This window comes from Haemaphysalis longicornis, unplaced genomic scaffold (assembly GCF_048455015.1).
Source record: "Haemaphysalis longicornis isolate Haplotype H1 unplaced genomic scaffold, Haemaphysalis longicornis Haplotype H1 scaffold_1, whole genome shotgun sequence".
NCBI classification, from domain to species: Eukaryota; Metazoa; Arthropoda; class Arachnida; order Ixodida; family Ixodidae; genus Haemaphysalis; species Haemaphysalis longicornis.
The window spans coordinates 411,254,355-411,271,624 of record NW_027526203.1 but is presented as its reverse complement, the minus strand read 5'-3'; the positions used below and the strand labels follow the sequence as shown (position 1 = coordinate 411,271,624).

The 17,270-nt window shown below is 47.9% G+C and overlaps 1 protein-coding gene across 3 annotated transcripts in view; it reads right to left on the bottom strand.

Annotated features, from left to right (window-relative positions):
- Positions 1 to 16,485, bottom strand: part of LOC144155502 (uncharacterized) — a 65,582-nt gene extending 49,097 nt beyond the window's left edge. Inside the window, exon 1 of one of the 3 annotated variants that reach the window (XM_077686989.1) lies at positions 16,313 to 16,485. In XM_077686989.1, the coding sequence (XP_077543115.1) occupies positions 16,313 to 16,375 (63 nt within the window). In that variant the 5' untranslated portion in view covers positions 16,376 to 16,485. The remainder of the gene's footprint in view (positions 1 to 16,312) is intronic. The other 2 variants (XM_077686991.1, XM_077686990.1) reach the window with 2 other exon arrangements.
- Between the last annotated feature and the right edge of the window lie 785 nt (positions 16,486 to 17,270).

The following is a 17,270-nucleotide window of genomic DNA, read 5'->3' as shown; positions in this document are numbered from 1 at the left end:
AGTTTTGAAAAAGCGGGAGCTTTTTTTCTGAGGAAGGTGCAAGGAAAAAGTCTGGTCCTTCTGACAGTCAGACTGAAATCCCCACAAAAAATTGGCAGATAGTTAATCGAAATGACAATACGAAGCGGATAGGTGTCATCATGCGCTGCCAGGGCGCGCTGATAGCCAATCATCCTGAACGGGCATATGTCATCATGCTCTTTCGCGGGGCATGGTGCGATAAGGTGGATCACTGACACGATCTCGGCAGTAACGGCTGCGGCGTAAAAAAATGAACCACTAGAAAGCAAAATAAGTTGCACCTAGGTCCCTTACAAGGTCTACAAATTCGATATTGACTAGGCCGTTCACGGTAGATCAGTTGGGCGCGTTCTGAGGAACGAAACATGATTGGCGTGGTGCGGCGGGTGCGGCGACTTACTGCCGCCACTAGCAAACAATTGGGAGCGCCTGGTCATACAAGAAAACACAGGGCACACCACATAAGTCATTGCATTTACACCTATCTTGTTGCAAACCGAGCAAGAATTGCCTTCTATTTTTGTTCTTACTTTTCAGGCGAACGGGACGAGAGGACGAAACGAGTTTCTTTGACACGCAGCGTGTACACACCGATCATGGCATGGATGGAGCAGCCTCCTGTAGAAGGCAAGGGAGGAAAGGCTGATTATGGCTCAAAGATAACGCTATATAAGCGCTCTGCGCTTCCACGGCATAGTTTTTTTTTTTTGTATTTGCATCGCTCCCCCTTTTTCTGCGCAATAAACGTTTATTTCTCTCTTGCGGTATCTGACACTACACGTCTTGACGACCGGAAATACCAGATAACTTGTTGGGCACAGAGCAGCTAAAATGAAACGTGGACACGAAACATGTACCTGGACACAATGAAATTGGGTTTCGATCCCACCGATATCAAATAACGGCTTCATTCGTATAATATAATGAACTACGACCGTCGCTTTTCATACACCCTACCGAACGACGTAACAATTCCGCGCTCATAAATACGCCTAGAAACTGGTGTGTCCTAATCAACAGTTTCATGTTCATATTTCGTTTCGTTTTTACTGCACTATTTATTTAATTATGCGTTAAAAGTGCTTCCCGCATCCATCGCCTGCGATTCGTAGCTCGGCGGAGCTCCATGTCGACGCTATATACGATCACCATCTAGTGGTAGGCATTTCGATCTCTAGCGATTTGCATTGGTTGAGGGAGACAGCGCATTCTACACAGAGAACCGCACACCGAAAAGCTCGTCACGATGAAAATTGGCTTTACTTCCGGTTATGGCGTCAGTGATGGTTCAATTTTCTGTTACGTCTTCCCTGTTGTCTTCAAAGGCTTTCATGAACCTCCTAGCTCATGAGTTCTCGAGCCGGAGACCTTGCCGAATACTTGCGGTGGTTTTGCTGCCTCCCGTACGCACTCTGAAAGAACTCTTTGTGTCTGCGTTAATACACTACACTGGTGCAACCAACCGTCCGTTGAAAGGCGCAAATTTGGCAAAAAATGAGATCAGATGTGCGCTTTACCTCAAAAATTCAATCTCAAATATGACATCCGGTAATGGCATAGATTCAAGCCGCAGACAATATTTTTACACTTGAACCGTACGCCGGGCCTCGTCATTGAACTACTGTTCCCGTGTTGTAACAGCGGTTGGTCATTCAAGTGCGTTGTGGAAAAGCAGACAAAAGGTCATTTTCAAGTGTGTACGCAGCGAATCTCGGAACGGCACATTTGTGTAGAGCACGAATAACGTGAGAAGGCGGCATGATCGTCTCCGCGTTGTTGGCTGCGATGGAGTTGATTCTACAGAACGCATTCTACGCTGGCGAGGCCCAACCGGGTCCAGTGGTCTCGCATCATGGCCGCAGTGTCGGGTTGCCGCACGTGCGCGTTCAGGCAATACTATTACCCGTGATGGTTCAGTGTCCACACTGACACTCAGTGCACCAAATCACGTCACCGAAACTACGCGTAATGATTCCAGAATTCTGTAGTTATAGCGCTTATAGATGGATTCAAACGGGCGCCATTTTTATGTGCTAAAATGGTGGGAATCCTCGATTTAACAGTGCTGGACAGTCCGCGGGCTGTCCGAGGACTGCCCTCGGACCGGAAGTCCCATAGGAATACATGGGAAAATCGAGCGCCGGATCGCGCCTCTGGCAGTCCGCGGACCATCCGGGGCAGATAATCGAGGAGGCCTGGTAATGACAAACGCCCACCCCAAACGGTTGTTTTGCGGCATGTCTTCGGAAACCGATTTCACGTTTTCAATGTTTTGAAGCCACTTTCATGCCGAATTTTTTGTAGCCGTATATTCAGTCTTACCTCTTTTTTCTTGTTTTTTTCTTTGTGCTGCGACGACAATAGTTAGCTCTCTAATGAAGTTGTGAATACGTTTGGGAATGTTCTGTCGCTCTGTGGGCTTCAATGGGAGGTATGTATGTATACTTCTGGACGACGGCTGTAGCCTGTGTCCAATTCAATCAGATTTAAGACAAGCTAACTACTAAAAATTATCGCTAACATTTGATCGCTATCCCGCCCCTATAACCCTTCCCGGTTTCATGTGCTCCTTGTCAATATTTAGCTCACAGAACAGCCGCTAAAACGTAGGGTAACTACAATGCCGCTGCCCCGCACATTCGAATGCATGGCCTTCCACGGGGAAGAGTACCGTTGCGCAAAACGGCTGTAACTAGCATTCCAATGCACGAAATTGAACAGAAATTAAGCCATGTTTGTTCGATAAAAATGCTCTACAACGGTGACCTGCTTTATACGATTCGTTAAAATAGATAACAAGCAATATCGATTTTAAAACGAGTGATATGAAGCTGTCTCTTATACGGCTGAATTGAATTCGGAAAAACGACTGTAAAATGAGTTATGAACGCACGTTTTTCTGAACAAACGATACCAGGCTTGTCCGCTAGGGTAAAACACTAGCAAATTCCAATACGGGGAATAACCCGGAGGTATGCTAAATCAACATTTTAAAGCAAATGTGACTTCGCATCTTTCACAGGTTTGGTCACCGTCCCGAATGCAAACACGCATCGGTCATCCCGGCGGTGGTCTGTACATCAATCTGTCGAAGCCGTTCACGCCCATAGGGCGCGTACTGGCTTTCCATCCCTTGTGACGTAGGTCTTATATCGTTCTGTCAGACACGCTATGTGAAGCGAACCTAGCAAAGTCAGTGTATATAGCAAGCATATTTATTTACTGTGCGTCTCTCGAACTTTCTCCACATGAATTTCTATATGTTTTTTATTGCTTCACTGATTCCTTTCAATTTTAATGAATTATTTCACTTTCAGTCCATTCCAGAAACTGAAGAAATATATCTGCTTCTCAAAACAAAATGTAATTGGGTTTAAACCATGAAGAGGTACTTTTATCAAATTTAGACTGACGATGGATGCTTTTCATAGCCGTAACCTCGCTTTGAGACACCTTCGGAGTGTTACAGAGCAGTATCTGGATTCCACTGTGTCACTCAGTCAGTGTTGTGCGTTTAGGTTGTATTCACTGGCGAGGCCCGCATGTAGGCAACCATGTGAGTGCGCCGTCACTGGTTACGTCGGGCCCCGCGGAATGGCAGTACTTGTCCGTGCTAAGCGCATGATGTGTGTTGGACGTTCCAAATTCTACTTTACCAAACGCAAAACAATGCCTCGACTCCAATGTTAGTGCGATTAATAACATCTTTGTTGACACCACCGTTGAGAATCGGGTTGAAACGGTGCGGACGACGCACGCCGGTGTTTTTTTTTTTTTCTGCGGTGCGCGAGCGCAGTGTCACAAGCCGCGCCATGTCACTGGCGCTTCGGCCATGCCCGTGGCCGTTTTCAGTGTTGCCAAGCGAAGTAATTGAAAGCTAAACTTTTCAGCGAATACCGTCTATATCTGACGGCCATCGGTGCGTGCAAGGGACGGGCGAGCATGCTATGCTATGAGATTTTATGGAGGGGATAGATGGGTGAAAAGGGCCCGAAACTGTCTGACATGTGGTGTCGACACCTTGGCACAGCGTGGATCCATACCTCCTCCCCCTTTGGACACCGCGGGTAGCGTATATTGTTGCTTGGTAATTGTTTCTATACTAATTTAAGCTACATTTTCACAAAAACTTCATTAAAGATGGTTTGTTTATATTTATTTTTCATGCATTAAAATGAATCACCAATATTTTAAGGGCACATAGTATACACATCACAGTACACAATATTAAATTAACACATAGTACAAGCAACACCCTCATTTCGAGAAAACTGAGCTGTGGTTCATTGGGATGAATGCTCCTCAGAAGGCGTAAGTTAAATGGGGAAGAGACGTCGTTAATCCTCTTTCCCATTTCTGTTTACAGCGTAGCATCGCGAAACGTGTTTGCCTCCGGCTTTCCCGTGGTTTTCCCGAACATCACTAGAAGGGGGTGTCAAGCCCCGTAGGGTCGAATCTGGTAGAGCTAGCCCGAAATCGTTTTTGTGGAAGCTAGTACACCTAGTACAACTGCAGTGTGAGCAGAATGGGACCAAGGGAAGGTGCGAATACCGACATGCAACAGCAGCGTCCTTGTGTGTCCGTATTCGTGTCTTCCCATGGTTCAGTATACGTTAGCGCTGCGGTTGCTTTAGTCCGAAAGCAAGTTCTTCGATCCACCGCTGTTCTATAAAGGTGAGCATCGCAATATTACGCGATAAGTAGTCAATCAATACACATGGAGAAGTCTCTGAGTGATAAATAAATGTAAGAATACCTCCTGTGTATTTACGCGTTAAAATAAAACGAACGGCCTGAAGAGGAATGTTGGACTGTGGAGTGACACAATGAAGACATAGTTTTTTTGTTGTCCTGTTGCCCACACGAATTATTGAAGACTGCAGATTCGAGACTCCACTGTAGACTCGTGGGAACCCAGCTACCTATTCCCGTGCCCACCGCAGCAAACCCCGGGTATGAGCTGAACGAGACTCGCAAAAAGTGTGGGCCAGGAGGCTCGCCCAGGAGGCCTGAGCGTGACCCGCGTTCGCGACGTAACACACCTTGTATCGTTCTTCTTCCTATGTATCCGTATTGTTAGCGCTGCTCAGAATGCAACCTTACCAACTAGCTCGGCTTTCTTACTATCCCTACAACTTTTCCCACTTTCTGGCGCCTTGCTTACCATCACCAAAAAATGGAAGTAAGACGGGCGAGAAAAATGAGCGCAGCATTTGTTATTTATTTATAAACAAACAAGGCATTGTTTGTCGCCGAACAAAAACAAAAAAATGAAGGAAACTCACACTAACGCTTAAGACTTGAAGGTAGCGAAGCTGTACGCAAACTTCACGACCATCACGATGGTTTAAGTCCACGATTGCAGCCAATTTGCTTCTTCTTCGCTGCCGCAACGACCTTTACTCCAGAATTGTTGCTATAAGTGTAAGTTTCATTCATTTTTTTGGAAGGGATAATCATTGGACATCACTTGAAGGGGCATACGCTGTGACATGTCATTCTCGTTCTGAGCAAGTGTTGCCACGAATACGGCAAACGCTGGAGACTTTTTTTTTTCAAATTGCCAATCCCTCTAAGTGGGTGTGCTTGGCTTGCAAACGTGCCCCGGGGACGCTGGGCGGTCGCCGCGAAGCCCGCACACAAGGCGCTCGGCATTTTCTTGTTTTTTTTTAACTGCGGACACGAAAAATTACGATTTGCTAAACAGCTTCGCTGTTAAAAAGTGCGACTATAAGTGCCATTTTTAAATTCAAACAAGAAGCTATCCAGCCTTGAATGCAGCAAATGGCGTCCTCTGTTTCTGTAAGAGATCAGAATAAATTATATACTATTGAGCTGCAGAGCTTGGCGGTTCGTAAATTGGGAGTCTGAACTTGTAAAGTTGAAAGCTCGAGAAGTTTGGAGCTTGTGAACTCTGATACTACTAAATTTAGTTGAAACGCGCCGAAGCTACAGCTAGGATATAGGAAGGATGCAGTAGCACAGGATGACTGAAATGTAAATACATCTGTCTTTCCTTTATATGAGGCGAAATCTCGTGTACATAAGGGCGTCAGTGTAATTTTATAGCTTACTAGAATTCCCACTGTTGGCCCTCATGACCTTGGGTCCTTTTGACTCGGTAGGTAAGTGAGTGAGTGAGTGAGTGAGTGAGTGAGTGAGTGAGTGAGTGAGTGAGTGAGTGAGTGAGTGAGTGAGTGAGTGAGTGAGTGAGTGAGTGAGTGAGTGAGCGAGAAGACGAATCTATTGACTCGTTGGTCTTCTTCACACATATTGGACATCCTGACTCATTCGAAATCTTGACTCGGCTGTCACCTGACTGTCGGATTTTTGACTCTTAAGATGTCCTAATTCATTAAACCTCTCGGCCAGAAATGTACCTTCCACTAAGAAAGAAGGCAGTAGCAAAAGCTCCAACAGTCAGATCCCGTAAACTATCAGTTGGAGCGATCCTTCCAAGCATTGGAGGTCTCTCGTAGTGCAGTATTCCCAACAGGAGTGAACGTTCTTTGGTTGGTGACTATGGGCGACAGAACACCACGGTGGTGCGCATTTAATAGCATATTACGAAATGATATAGCTCCAGGAGATCAAAGTTCATGTTGGCGCTTTTTCATGTGAACAGCTGATTATCAATACAAACTGCTCCAGGCGTATACGTGATGATAGCCAGCCTGCTTGCATAGAAACATTATCTCATGCATGCGCACAGAAAAGGATCCGAGATTGAATTCAATACGATATCGACTGTATCGATCGTGACGGTTGATTGATCCTTGTACAATTAAGCACGTGCCCTAGCGGGGAAAAAAACTGCCTCCGGGACAGGCATGTGTACCGAGATATACAGATAAGCTTACTGATATCGTGTTATTTGCCCATACACTTATCATTATTCTGTCGCGACACGCCAAGCCGCAGCACAAGCATGAAACTAGTTATTTGATTGACGATTCCACAATACCTAGTCTTTTATTCTTCGGACGCATTTTTACCCTTTCATGGAAATTATTTTGTTTTCAGCGCTGTTACTTCAGCAGCACTGTTAATTGGAATGGTCGCCAACCCAGCCCCACTCGGCACTTGTACTCCACTTTTAAAGCGAAGCTTCAGTGTTCTCACTGATCGCGCCTGTAACGCGAAAACGCTCCGCAGGAAAGCCAACTTTCTCTGACGGATGATGATTGATTGTGGGTGAATAGAAAGAAAAATAAAACGCTTCAGTGGCCGGAATCGAACCCGTGTCCCCCGCGTTATGAAGCCGGCGTCTGTCTGATTGTTCCATTTCGACACGGTCGAGACTCAGTCCAAACTGAGACGACAACCAAAGAATCCGTCACGAGAAAGCTTCGCGTTCAACCATCGTCGTCCTTAGACGGAGAAGTGCATGATTTGTTAAACGAAGTTTCTCAGGGGGCCACCATTATGAACTGTTGGGCCCACGAAGCAAGGTGAAGAAAGTAGAAGCTGCGCTATCTCTAATATATAATGTTCGCCACACTTGATAAAAGAGCGCTTGTCACCGCTGGAAGGTTCTTTAAATCGTGGATCAGTAGTACAATTTCACGCCGAAGCATCAAAGCCGTGAGAAATCCTTCTCGCGTATTTGACGCAATAACTGAAGCCCTGTACTCCATGGATAGGTCAAAAAACGCTAGAACACAATAATATAACTGTCTTGGCCACATAGTCAGTGCTGATCCCAACCACGCCAAAAGAATCCAGCGCAGAATAGGAATGGGCTGGTGTGCATTCGGCAAGCACTCACAAATAAGGAAGAGTAAAAACTCCCTCTATCCCTGAAAAGAATAGTCTACCACCAATGCGTGCTGCCGGTGATAACGTATGGAGCGGCCTTACGAAACAACTGTAACGCAAATTAAGGTCGGCCCAGCGGGCCATGGAGCGAATAAAGATCGGAGTATAACACTTCGCGACAGTTAACGAGCATCGTGGATCAGTCACCAAACTCGAGTAGGATATACCATAGTTCAAATTAAGAAAAAGAAATGGACTTGGGCTGGCCATGTAGTTTCACAAACTGTAGTTTCACAAACCATGTAGTGGGCTACGAGGACAATAGAGTGGATACAAGAGACGGGGACCGAAGAAGGGGCCATATACTCGATGAAGAGACGGAAAAAGAAAATTAGGAGGCAAAGAATGGACTCGGGCAGCGCAGGACAGGAGCACGTGGACGTCAATGGGAGACGACTGCGTCCTGCAGTGGACCTAAATAGGCTGTTTATGTTGTTTGATGATGATGATGATGATGATGATGATGGTGGTGGTGGTGGTGTGGTGATGATGATGATGGTGATGGTGGTGGTGGTGATGATGATGGTGATGATGATGATGATGATGATGTACCCCATGATGCGTGTTTCCATTGCGAACCCGGTGCTATGACCAACCGCAGCTCAAAATCCGAATGTCTTCTAGATGGAATCCTAACGAACTGAGCGACTTTCGCACTCACGAAACACGTTGTTTCAGCCTCTCATCCGCGCGGCACGTGCGGCTGGTATCCGCAGGAAAGTTTGGCATATACAAACACTAGCGGAAGTACTCAGCAATGCGCGGCTACTCCACTATACTAATTACACGAATGGGTATAACAATTAATTGTTGAGTTATGCTCGATTGCCATAATTAGGTAGTTCACCATGGAGTAGTACACAACTACGAACGCCTGCGTGCTGTATACATGGGCTCCTCCTGGGTTCGTGTGGTTGGGGGAAACGGTTGGAACTCGTGCTTTATTCAAACTATTCCGAAACAAATTGTACCAATGCTCAAAGGACTGCGCACAGCCTCCGAATTTTTCAATAATATCGCCGGAGCGTCAACCTGTGGGTGGATCAGCGCCTTATCACGGTAGAAAGCGGCGAAACGAGCGAGAACAGAGCGCTCAGTTCGCATTCGCAGAACAAACGCCCCAATGCAACCACCTTCTGCTAGGCTGTTCCCACAACCACGACACAACCCCTGCCCGCAGGTAATCAGCCGTCTATCTTCATTGCCGGGTAGTGACAGCTATTAGGTGCGGAGCACCTTAGTACCTCACAATGACCGTCCGCGTCCGTGCGCATAGCAAAAAATCACAGGCACCGGTAGGGTTCGAGCCTGAGTCTGGTAGACCAGACAGAGTTAGCGTCCGTCGTCTTATCCACTAGGCTACGCCCGTTTTTTTGTTTGTTTGTTTGTTTTTTCTTTATTAATTAGGCTACGCCCGTGAGTTAGTACCCGAGAGTCAAACGGCTTACTCCCTCGCCTGTAACGGTGCGGAGTACCTCGCAATGTCCGTCCGCGTCCATCCATGCGCACAACCACCCGATTTGCGCTCCGACCGTCATTCGATTTGAGCCGTGAGTTGCAGTTTCATTTAGGGAATAATCAAGGTGCAAATCACGGCTCATATTGAATGAAGGTCGGGGCGCAAATCGGATGTCACTCGGGGCGCAACTTGAATGTCATTTCGAGTCCCCGCACTCCGCACCCTCGCCAGCATCGACGGAGTGGAAATGCTGCCATTTTTTTCTCGTGCGCCTTGTTCACGGCAATGAAGATAGGTGGTTGCTTACAAGCGGAAAGGGGTGATTTCGCCCCTTTGGGAACAGCCTAGCAGACAACGGTTGCACTGGCGGAACCATTCTGCGCATGCGAAATGGGTGACCTACACAGTGTGTTGCGACGGTAATTGGAACACTTTTTAAAAATTTTCCTGGGCGAACCGCCGCTCTGTTCGCGCTCAAACTTGACACGAACGTCGCATTTTGTGATCTGTTTTGTTTGACACCGGGAACAACGACGGCACTTACCTGTTTATCCTGAAAATAAACAAAAAGGATCTTCGCCTATGGGAAAATGGCGGCGATTTGGACGTGCGAGCCCGAAAACCGGGTTTTCTGATCGTCTGCTAGCTCATTTCTAGGTGCATTTTCTGATCGTCTGCTGCACCATTTGGCTCCGTACGTGAATCCCAAACGTTCGTTTCACTCTGCAGGTGGTTCCGTCGTTCCAACATCAACTTGCGCTGGCTCGCACGTCCAAATCAGCCGCCATTTTCCCATAGGTGAAAATAGCTTTTATTGATTTTCAGAATACACAGGTAAGTACCATCGTTTTTCCGTACATCAAACAAAATAGACTAAAAATTGCGACCTTCGTGGCAAGTTTGAGCGCGAACAGAGCGGCGGTGCGCTCAGGAAAAATGTTTAAAGTGTTCCAATTATCGTCGCAACACCCTGTATATACGCGCCCGTTTCGCCGCTTTCTACCGTGATAAGGCGCTGACCCACCCGCCGGTCGACGCTCCCGCGATATTATTAAAACATTCGGCGGCTGTACACATGAAAAGTATTATCTGGTAGGTGTGAAGGATACCCATTAGTCACAGTTTTATACTAAATAACATTGGATCCTACGGGAGACGTGTGGTTGCAGAAATTCCCAATAAATGCGAGCGCGATTCATGTTGCGCAAGAAAAATTGAACTGCATTCCACGTCGAGAGGGGTGTAATTGAAGAAATCCCGCTAGTGTCTTTACATTCCCGCTGGAACAAAATCCTGAAATTGGCTAATGTACAATTTTATGGGCAGCGTTTATGCGCAAATACAAATCAGATATATGAACGGGCTGAATAGTTGTTGAGAAATCCGTAAAAAGGGTAATTTTCCAAAAATCTGGATCCTCCCTATTACATTGCTGTTGTATAAAAAATCTTGTAATGCAGTTTTACACATTTGTATATCAACAAAAACTTGTTCGATATCTCAATGGGCCTGCGATTAGAACAAAAATTTGTGGGACGATTTTTTTAGCGCGTCTCATTCTTTTAGGGGTGTAATTTTTCAAAAAAATGAGCCATTTTGAGCTCCTGCACCATATTAAGAATGTGCTCCTCAAATATAAAGTTTCTACAACCGGCAGTTTGGCTTGGCGTTCACATCAAATGTTAGACCTTTTCGGCCCGTCATGAGGGTAGTTTCAAAAAATCCTTTTCGGCCCTTTAGCTTCGTCCCAGTGTGAAATCCTTAAAATTCGTTTTGTGCATTTCACCGAGTAAAATTCGCCAGCAAAAACCAATTCGATGTATCAATCAGTCAAACATCTTTTCGGGAATCTTTAAAATTACCCAATTTACTCCGAAATGCAGATTCACACCATTAGTGTTGGTTGGGACAAAACCATAAAACTACGCTTTAGAGATTCCTCCGGGCTACATATTCTTACGGGCTTGCGCTCTTACGGGCTTGCAATCGCACTGTCCACGTCGTTCGTTTGTATTCCTTAAAAAAAGTGTGCCCTTAGTAACCTTAAGCGCAGTCTACGAACATGCAAAACATACTAGCCCGATTCTTTATCTTACTCATACATATATCGCGAAAAAAAACACTTTGATATGTTAACGGGTGAGCAAGATAATCCCGAATATGCGAAAACAGAATTTGCCCTTTTAAAAATCCTCTGTTAGGGGTTTAGAAATTCGCCGCAGCTGTGAAAAGCTGAGGCCGTTCTGGTTCACGGGTGCCATCACATCCCCGAATCCGCAGATATTTTCGCACCAGGTATAATAGGCTTAGTGCATCATGCTGGTGATCACGAGGTCGCAGTTTCGATTTCCGGCATCGGTTTAATATTCAGACGAAGAGAAAAAATTCTTCCTGCAGAACCACCGCAACCTGATCCAGCGGGCCGCCCTTGCAACGAGAAAGCACGCACCTACCTGTACTAAGGCGCCCACCTATCTGCTCCAAATTTAGAAGAAAATAAGCGCTTATTCCTCCTTCCCCTCCTTCCACACGAACTGAAGCCCGGGTGGTCTCATGTAACCCAAGCTGTGGCTATCATGTTTCAATCCCGATCTTTTCATTATTTTAATGCAATAAACCTCGGTGGATTTCGCAGATGTAGAAAGTCGTTCATTCGGTGAAGCCTACCGTATTTTCTCCTCTACAACTAGTTTACGTACAGGTTGATGCGTGGGAGAGGGAAACGGCGACAAGGGCATAAGACGGCCTGGCGTTAGGCCTAACGCCACGTTTTCCAAACTAACGTCGCCAACCCGTACCCACAGCTCGAAGCATACACAATGAGAAGAACGTTTCTCGGCACGCCGTAAGATTCAACTTGGACGTTACCTAACGCTAAGCCTAAACCCATCATGTTAGGCCTAACGCCCCGCTTTGAGGTCTCACATCGCCAACCGGCACCCATCGATGAAAGTACTCATTGTACGTCAAGGTACGAGTTCTAATTGACGTCGCCAGACTTTCACGCGAAACGTTAGGCCTGAGCTGCTGCGCGTACCTGACAGTTACTGTTGTTATTCTACCAAATCGCTACGTATAGATTGTATTCACTGAAAAGTTTAGCTGTTAATTTATTCGCTTAGCAACAATGGAAACGGCCACAAACATGGCCGAAGCGCCACGGACATGGCGCGGCTTGTCTCAGTGCGCCCGCACGCCGCAGAAAAAAAAAAAAAAAAAACACCGGCGTCCGGCCGCGTCCCCGAACATTGGAGAGACAAGATCCACACAAAACCCCTTTCACGCAACATGACGCCGGGCGAGAATGACGACAGGAGAAAAGCGCGCGCCAAGGCTTTGGAAACGCGCTTGGAAGGCAACCCCAATGTCATGTACGTCGACGCCGCCCTGGTCAAGGGAAGCGACAAGGCCGCTTTGGCAGTAACAACAAGAGAGAGGCTCGTCGCCGTGGCGTCCACGAGGACAAGAAACGCAACAAACGCTGAATAGATGGCGATCGCATTGGCACTAATCCAACCCGGGGCGACGCACGTCGTGACAGACAGCAAGAAAGCCTACGCGAACTACCGCGGGGGGTTGATCTCCTCCGAGGCGGCACGCGTCCTCAAACGGCACAAAACACCAGACAACGAGGTCGAACTGATTTGGACACCCGCGCACTCCTCCCTGGTCGGCAACAACACCGCCGACTATTACGCCCGAGACATGTCCCGCCGGGAGGTGGAGGAGACGGGGGTCGACTCATTGACACCAATCACTGCGTATAAAGATATCATTACAATGTACAGGGAAAATAGACAAACGCTACCTGAGCCTCATCACTCCCTCACCCGCAGGGACCAGACGATAATACGCGGAATACAGGCAGGGTCTCTGGCCCACCCAACACTACTACACAAGATGTATCCGCACCAATACTCCGAGCTGTGCCCGTTCTGCAACACTAGCAAAGGAACGTTAAAACACGTCATCCTAGAGTGCACCGCACTAAAGGCACCAATACCCGACACACCCTCCCCTTCCCCCCTTCCCCTTAATGAGCGATGGGAGATCCTTCGGCTCAGCCCATCCGCAAACGTCCACGCGAGCCTAGCGGCCCGTGGGCGGGAGTTGCTAGCCCGGTACGGGGCCTGGGAATGAGGCTCCGCTCCCGTCGACGGGTCAACCCCACCGGAGGGGACTCACTCTTTCGCATAATAAAGTTTGATCAATCAATCAATCAACCGGCGTGCTTTGTCTACTCCGTTTCAACCCGATTCTCAACGGTGGTGTCGACAGAGATGTTATTAACCGTACTCACATTGGAGTCGAAGCATTACTCTGCGTTCGGTTGGGTAGGGTTTGGAACGTCCAACACACATCACGCGCTTAGCACAGACAAGTACAGCCATCCAGCGGGGCCCGACATAACCAGTGACGGCGCACTCACATGGTTGCCTGCATGCGTGCCTCGCCAGTGCATACAACCTATACCCACAGAGTAAAGCCCGTAGACGTAGGGTTGTATTAGATAACGCTTTACGAGCAAGAATGCACGCCGCCCGCGGTGCATGCCGGGGCGCGCACTAAGCAATCAGTGAATGAACTAATCAATTTAGAGCGCAAGCACTTGGACGGTTGCACATAATAAATATGTGCCCGCACTCTGAAACCAGTATGAGCGCTCTGATGCCCACTAGGGTTGCATATGCAAAGTTACACATACCCGCAGTGGGGTTGTGCGTGAGCGTTTGCGCGTGCGTGCTCGTGTGCGTACGTGCGTGCGTGCATGCGTGTGTATGTGTGATTTTATGATTATGGCGACAACAAACATAACCCAAATCGGACAGTCTAAAACCGACTTACTTGCAAATGTCGGTATGTGATATGTAGCTTCAAGTGGAGAGTATTAATGAAGGCGTGAGTGGTAACAGTTTCAAAAATGGCAGCATCTCCACTCCGTGGATGATGGCGAGGGTGCGGAGTACGGGGACTCGAAATGAAATCCAAGTTGCGCCCCGAGTGACATCCGATTTGCGCCCCGACCGTCATTCGATTTGAGCCGTTAGTTGCACCTTGATTATTCCCTAAATGAAGCTGCAACTCACGGCTCAAATCGAATTTCGCTTGATTTTTGCTTGATGGTTGTGTGCGCACGGATGGACGCGGACGGACGTTGGGATGTATTCCGCACCGTTACGGGCGAGGGAGTAAGCCGTTTGACTCTCGGGTACTAATTCACGGTCGTATCCCAAAGGGTAAGACGACTGACCCTAACTCTGTCTGGTCTACCAGACACAGGCTCGAATGCTGACGATGCCTGTGTGATTTTTTGCGATTGTAAATGCTATGCGCACGGACGCGGACGCACATTGTGCGGTCCTAAGGTACTCCGCACCTAAAATATGCTCCCTCACCCCTCCTCCCATCCATCCAGGCTACGTATGACCAAAAATTGAACTCGGTTCCTCAAAATCTGCTCGGTATACGAGCACTGTGCGGAGTGCTGTCCACGCTTCCGGAGAGTTTAGTGAACATTTAATGCAACACGGCAGAAAAAAAAAAAAAACATTTTTTTAAACAATAGACCGCCTAATCTTATGCGAACGCGGAGGAGTGTCCAACTTCGGTTTTTTACAAAAGTTTTCAAGTGGTCTCAGATTAACCGTGTGCGTGTGAGTAGCCGTAAAAAAAGAGTTGCGTTGACGAAAACACAAGTTCATGCGCGTACGCCCCCCACTCTGGAGGCCATATTCGTGCAAACCCATACGTCGCTAGCGCCCCAGGGGATGTTTAAAAACATGCGCTGAGTAGGCTCGCGTGATGTGAGTGGCGGCAGGTGCCACAATGCCTATCAGGCCAGCAAGAGACATACTTTACGGTACCGATGTTTTGACTTTTCATCGGCATAAGGTATCTTCCCAGCTACTCTCCCGGCGAAAACACGCACCCAAAGTGTCTTGGATATCGGTGGACGGCGTTACGCATCGACTCTTAGGGCACCCCCACCCCGCCGTCTTGGAACACAAGACGTACATCTAAGGAATTAATATATGAATCAAGAAGCAGAAATTAAACGATCTTTGCGCAACCGCCGTGTTTCAACGCACATTCGGGAACTTTCACGGAACCGCTACAAACGCACCGTGGTGGGCGGTAGTACAAGAATTAGCCACAAGGCCCACCGCGGCGGCTAAGTGACTTAGATTGGAAATAATAAAAGCGGCGCTTAGCAGACGAAGACGAAGTACAAACATACACCACATTCAGGCGCACACAACACGTCTTCGTCTGCTTAGCGCCGCTTTTATTATTTCCAATAAGCATGAACCAACTAGCTCAACAAGCTTTGTTAAGTGACTTAGACGTTGTGCTGCCGAGCAGGAGGATTTGGGTTCGATCCCGGGCCAGGTAGCCATTTTTCAGATGGAGGCGAAGAGCGAAAACACCTTGAGGGCCGAGATTTCGGCGCACGTCGACGATACCCATGTGGTCAAAATTATTCTGGAGCCCTCAATCGACTGGCGCGCCTCATGGCCCAGGTGTAAGTGGGGTGGCGAAACATTTTGAATTTGACACAACCAACTACAGGCATTTTCTTTGCGAATGGGCTGAACGTACGGCGTGGGCTGTGCCTGTTAAACCTACTTGACAGTACCTGCATGCCTGCTGCTGTTGTCCCCATTACATGCTTCCAATGAATCACGACACAGAAGAAATCAAATTAACCTGCATAAGAGACAAAAAAGCCTGTTTTCACAGAAAGTCAGCCTAGCGAGGTCATTTGCACTGTTTACGGAAAGAGAGGAGCCACATGAAACGCTACGCATATGCAGCTAAGCTGTGCTGTGTAACACCAAATCACAGCTATGTAAGTACGTAATCAAGCCACAAAAAAGCTTTGAGTGCCAGCCGACTGGACTGAATTCCCTGCCTTCGGGCATCAACGCCGAATCAGCTGTCGGCGTCCTGCGGGGACAGACGTGTACCTGCAGGACGACGAGCAACGGACAACAGAAAACGGGAGGGCCTTGCCTCGGCGTCGTTCTTGCCGTAGCGGCCGCTGATGGTGGACACGTGCTCAGCGCTGTGGTACATGGCGTCCACGGGCACTGACAGTGTCCGCAAACGACGGGGCTCTGCGCAACCTGCGGCCTGTGTCACGGGCACTGTCGAGGTCCACGGGTAGACTAAACGAGCCGCTCGATAAGCGGCCGGTAGCAGCCCCCCCCCCCCCCTCCCCAGGCAACGGGACGTGGTAACGACCGTATCGATAAGGGGGAGCCGATTGCACGCGACCGTCGCGTTCCGCGGACAGCGGTTCACCTAGGCGCATTTTGATACCGTTAGATAGAACACCTTTGTGTCCGCCACGGGAGAGAACGCCTTCGACACTCGGCGCTGCAACGAGGCCCCGAACGGGCCGCCCTACCGCTCCAGCGCCCACGGACCCACCCGCCCGAAGGGAAAACAGCCACACGGCCTCTCAGACTGCTGTTATTTGCCCTCTTGGGAGTCTGATGAACCCGCATGTCGCGTCTTTGCCTCGCATTGCGTGGCTGTGCCTTTAGTAGCCCCAAGCGTCTAGCAGACAACTAAACTGTGTTGTAACTTGCACCGTTATACTCGATGCTCATGACAGTTGCACCGCGAAACTGTATGAGCTGTTTTGCCCAGTAAACGGTTTTGAGATTTTTGCTAAGCACGAAATGTCGATGAACACAAACTGTATATGAACAGCAAAGCAAGTGCATGTGCTTTGGCAGATTCACATACGATTATTTATTTATTTATTTATTTATTTATTTATTTATTTATTTATTTATTTATTTATTTATTTATTTATTTATTTATTGCAAAAGCATTCTATCCTAGGTAAAGCCCCAGCAACGGCGTTACGCACAACGTCGTCTAACGTCTATGTCTAACGTCGTCAAACAGTACACGCAGGTTGACGTAATCTGAGTTTTACGTTGCCTGGCAGGTCGTTAGG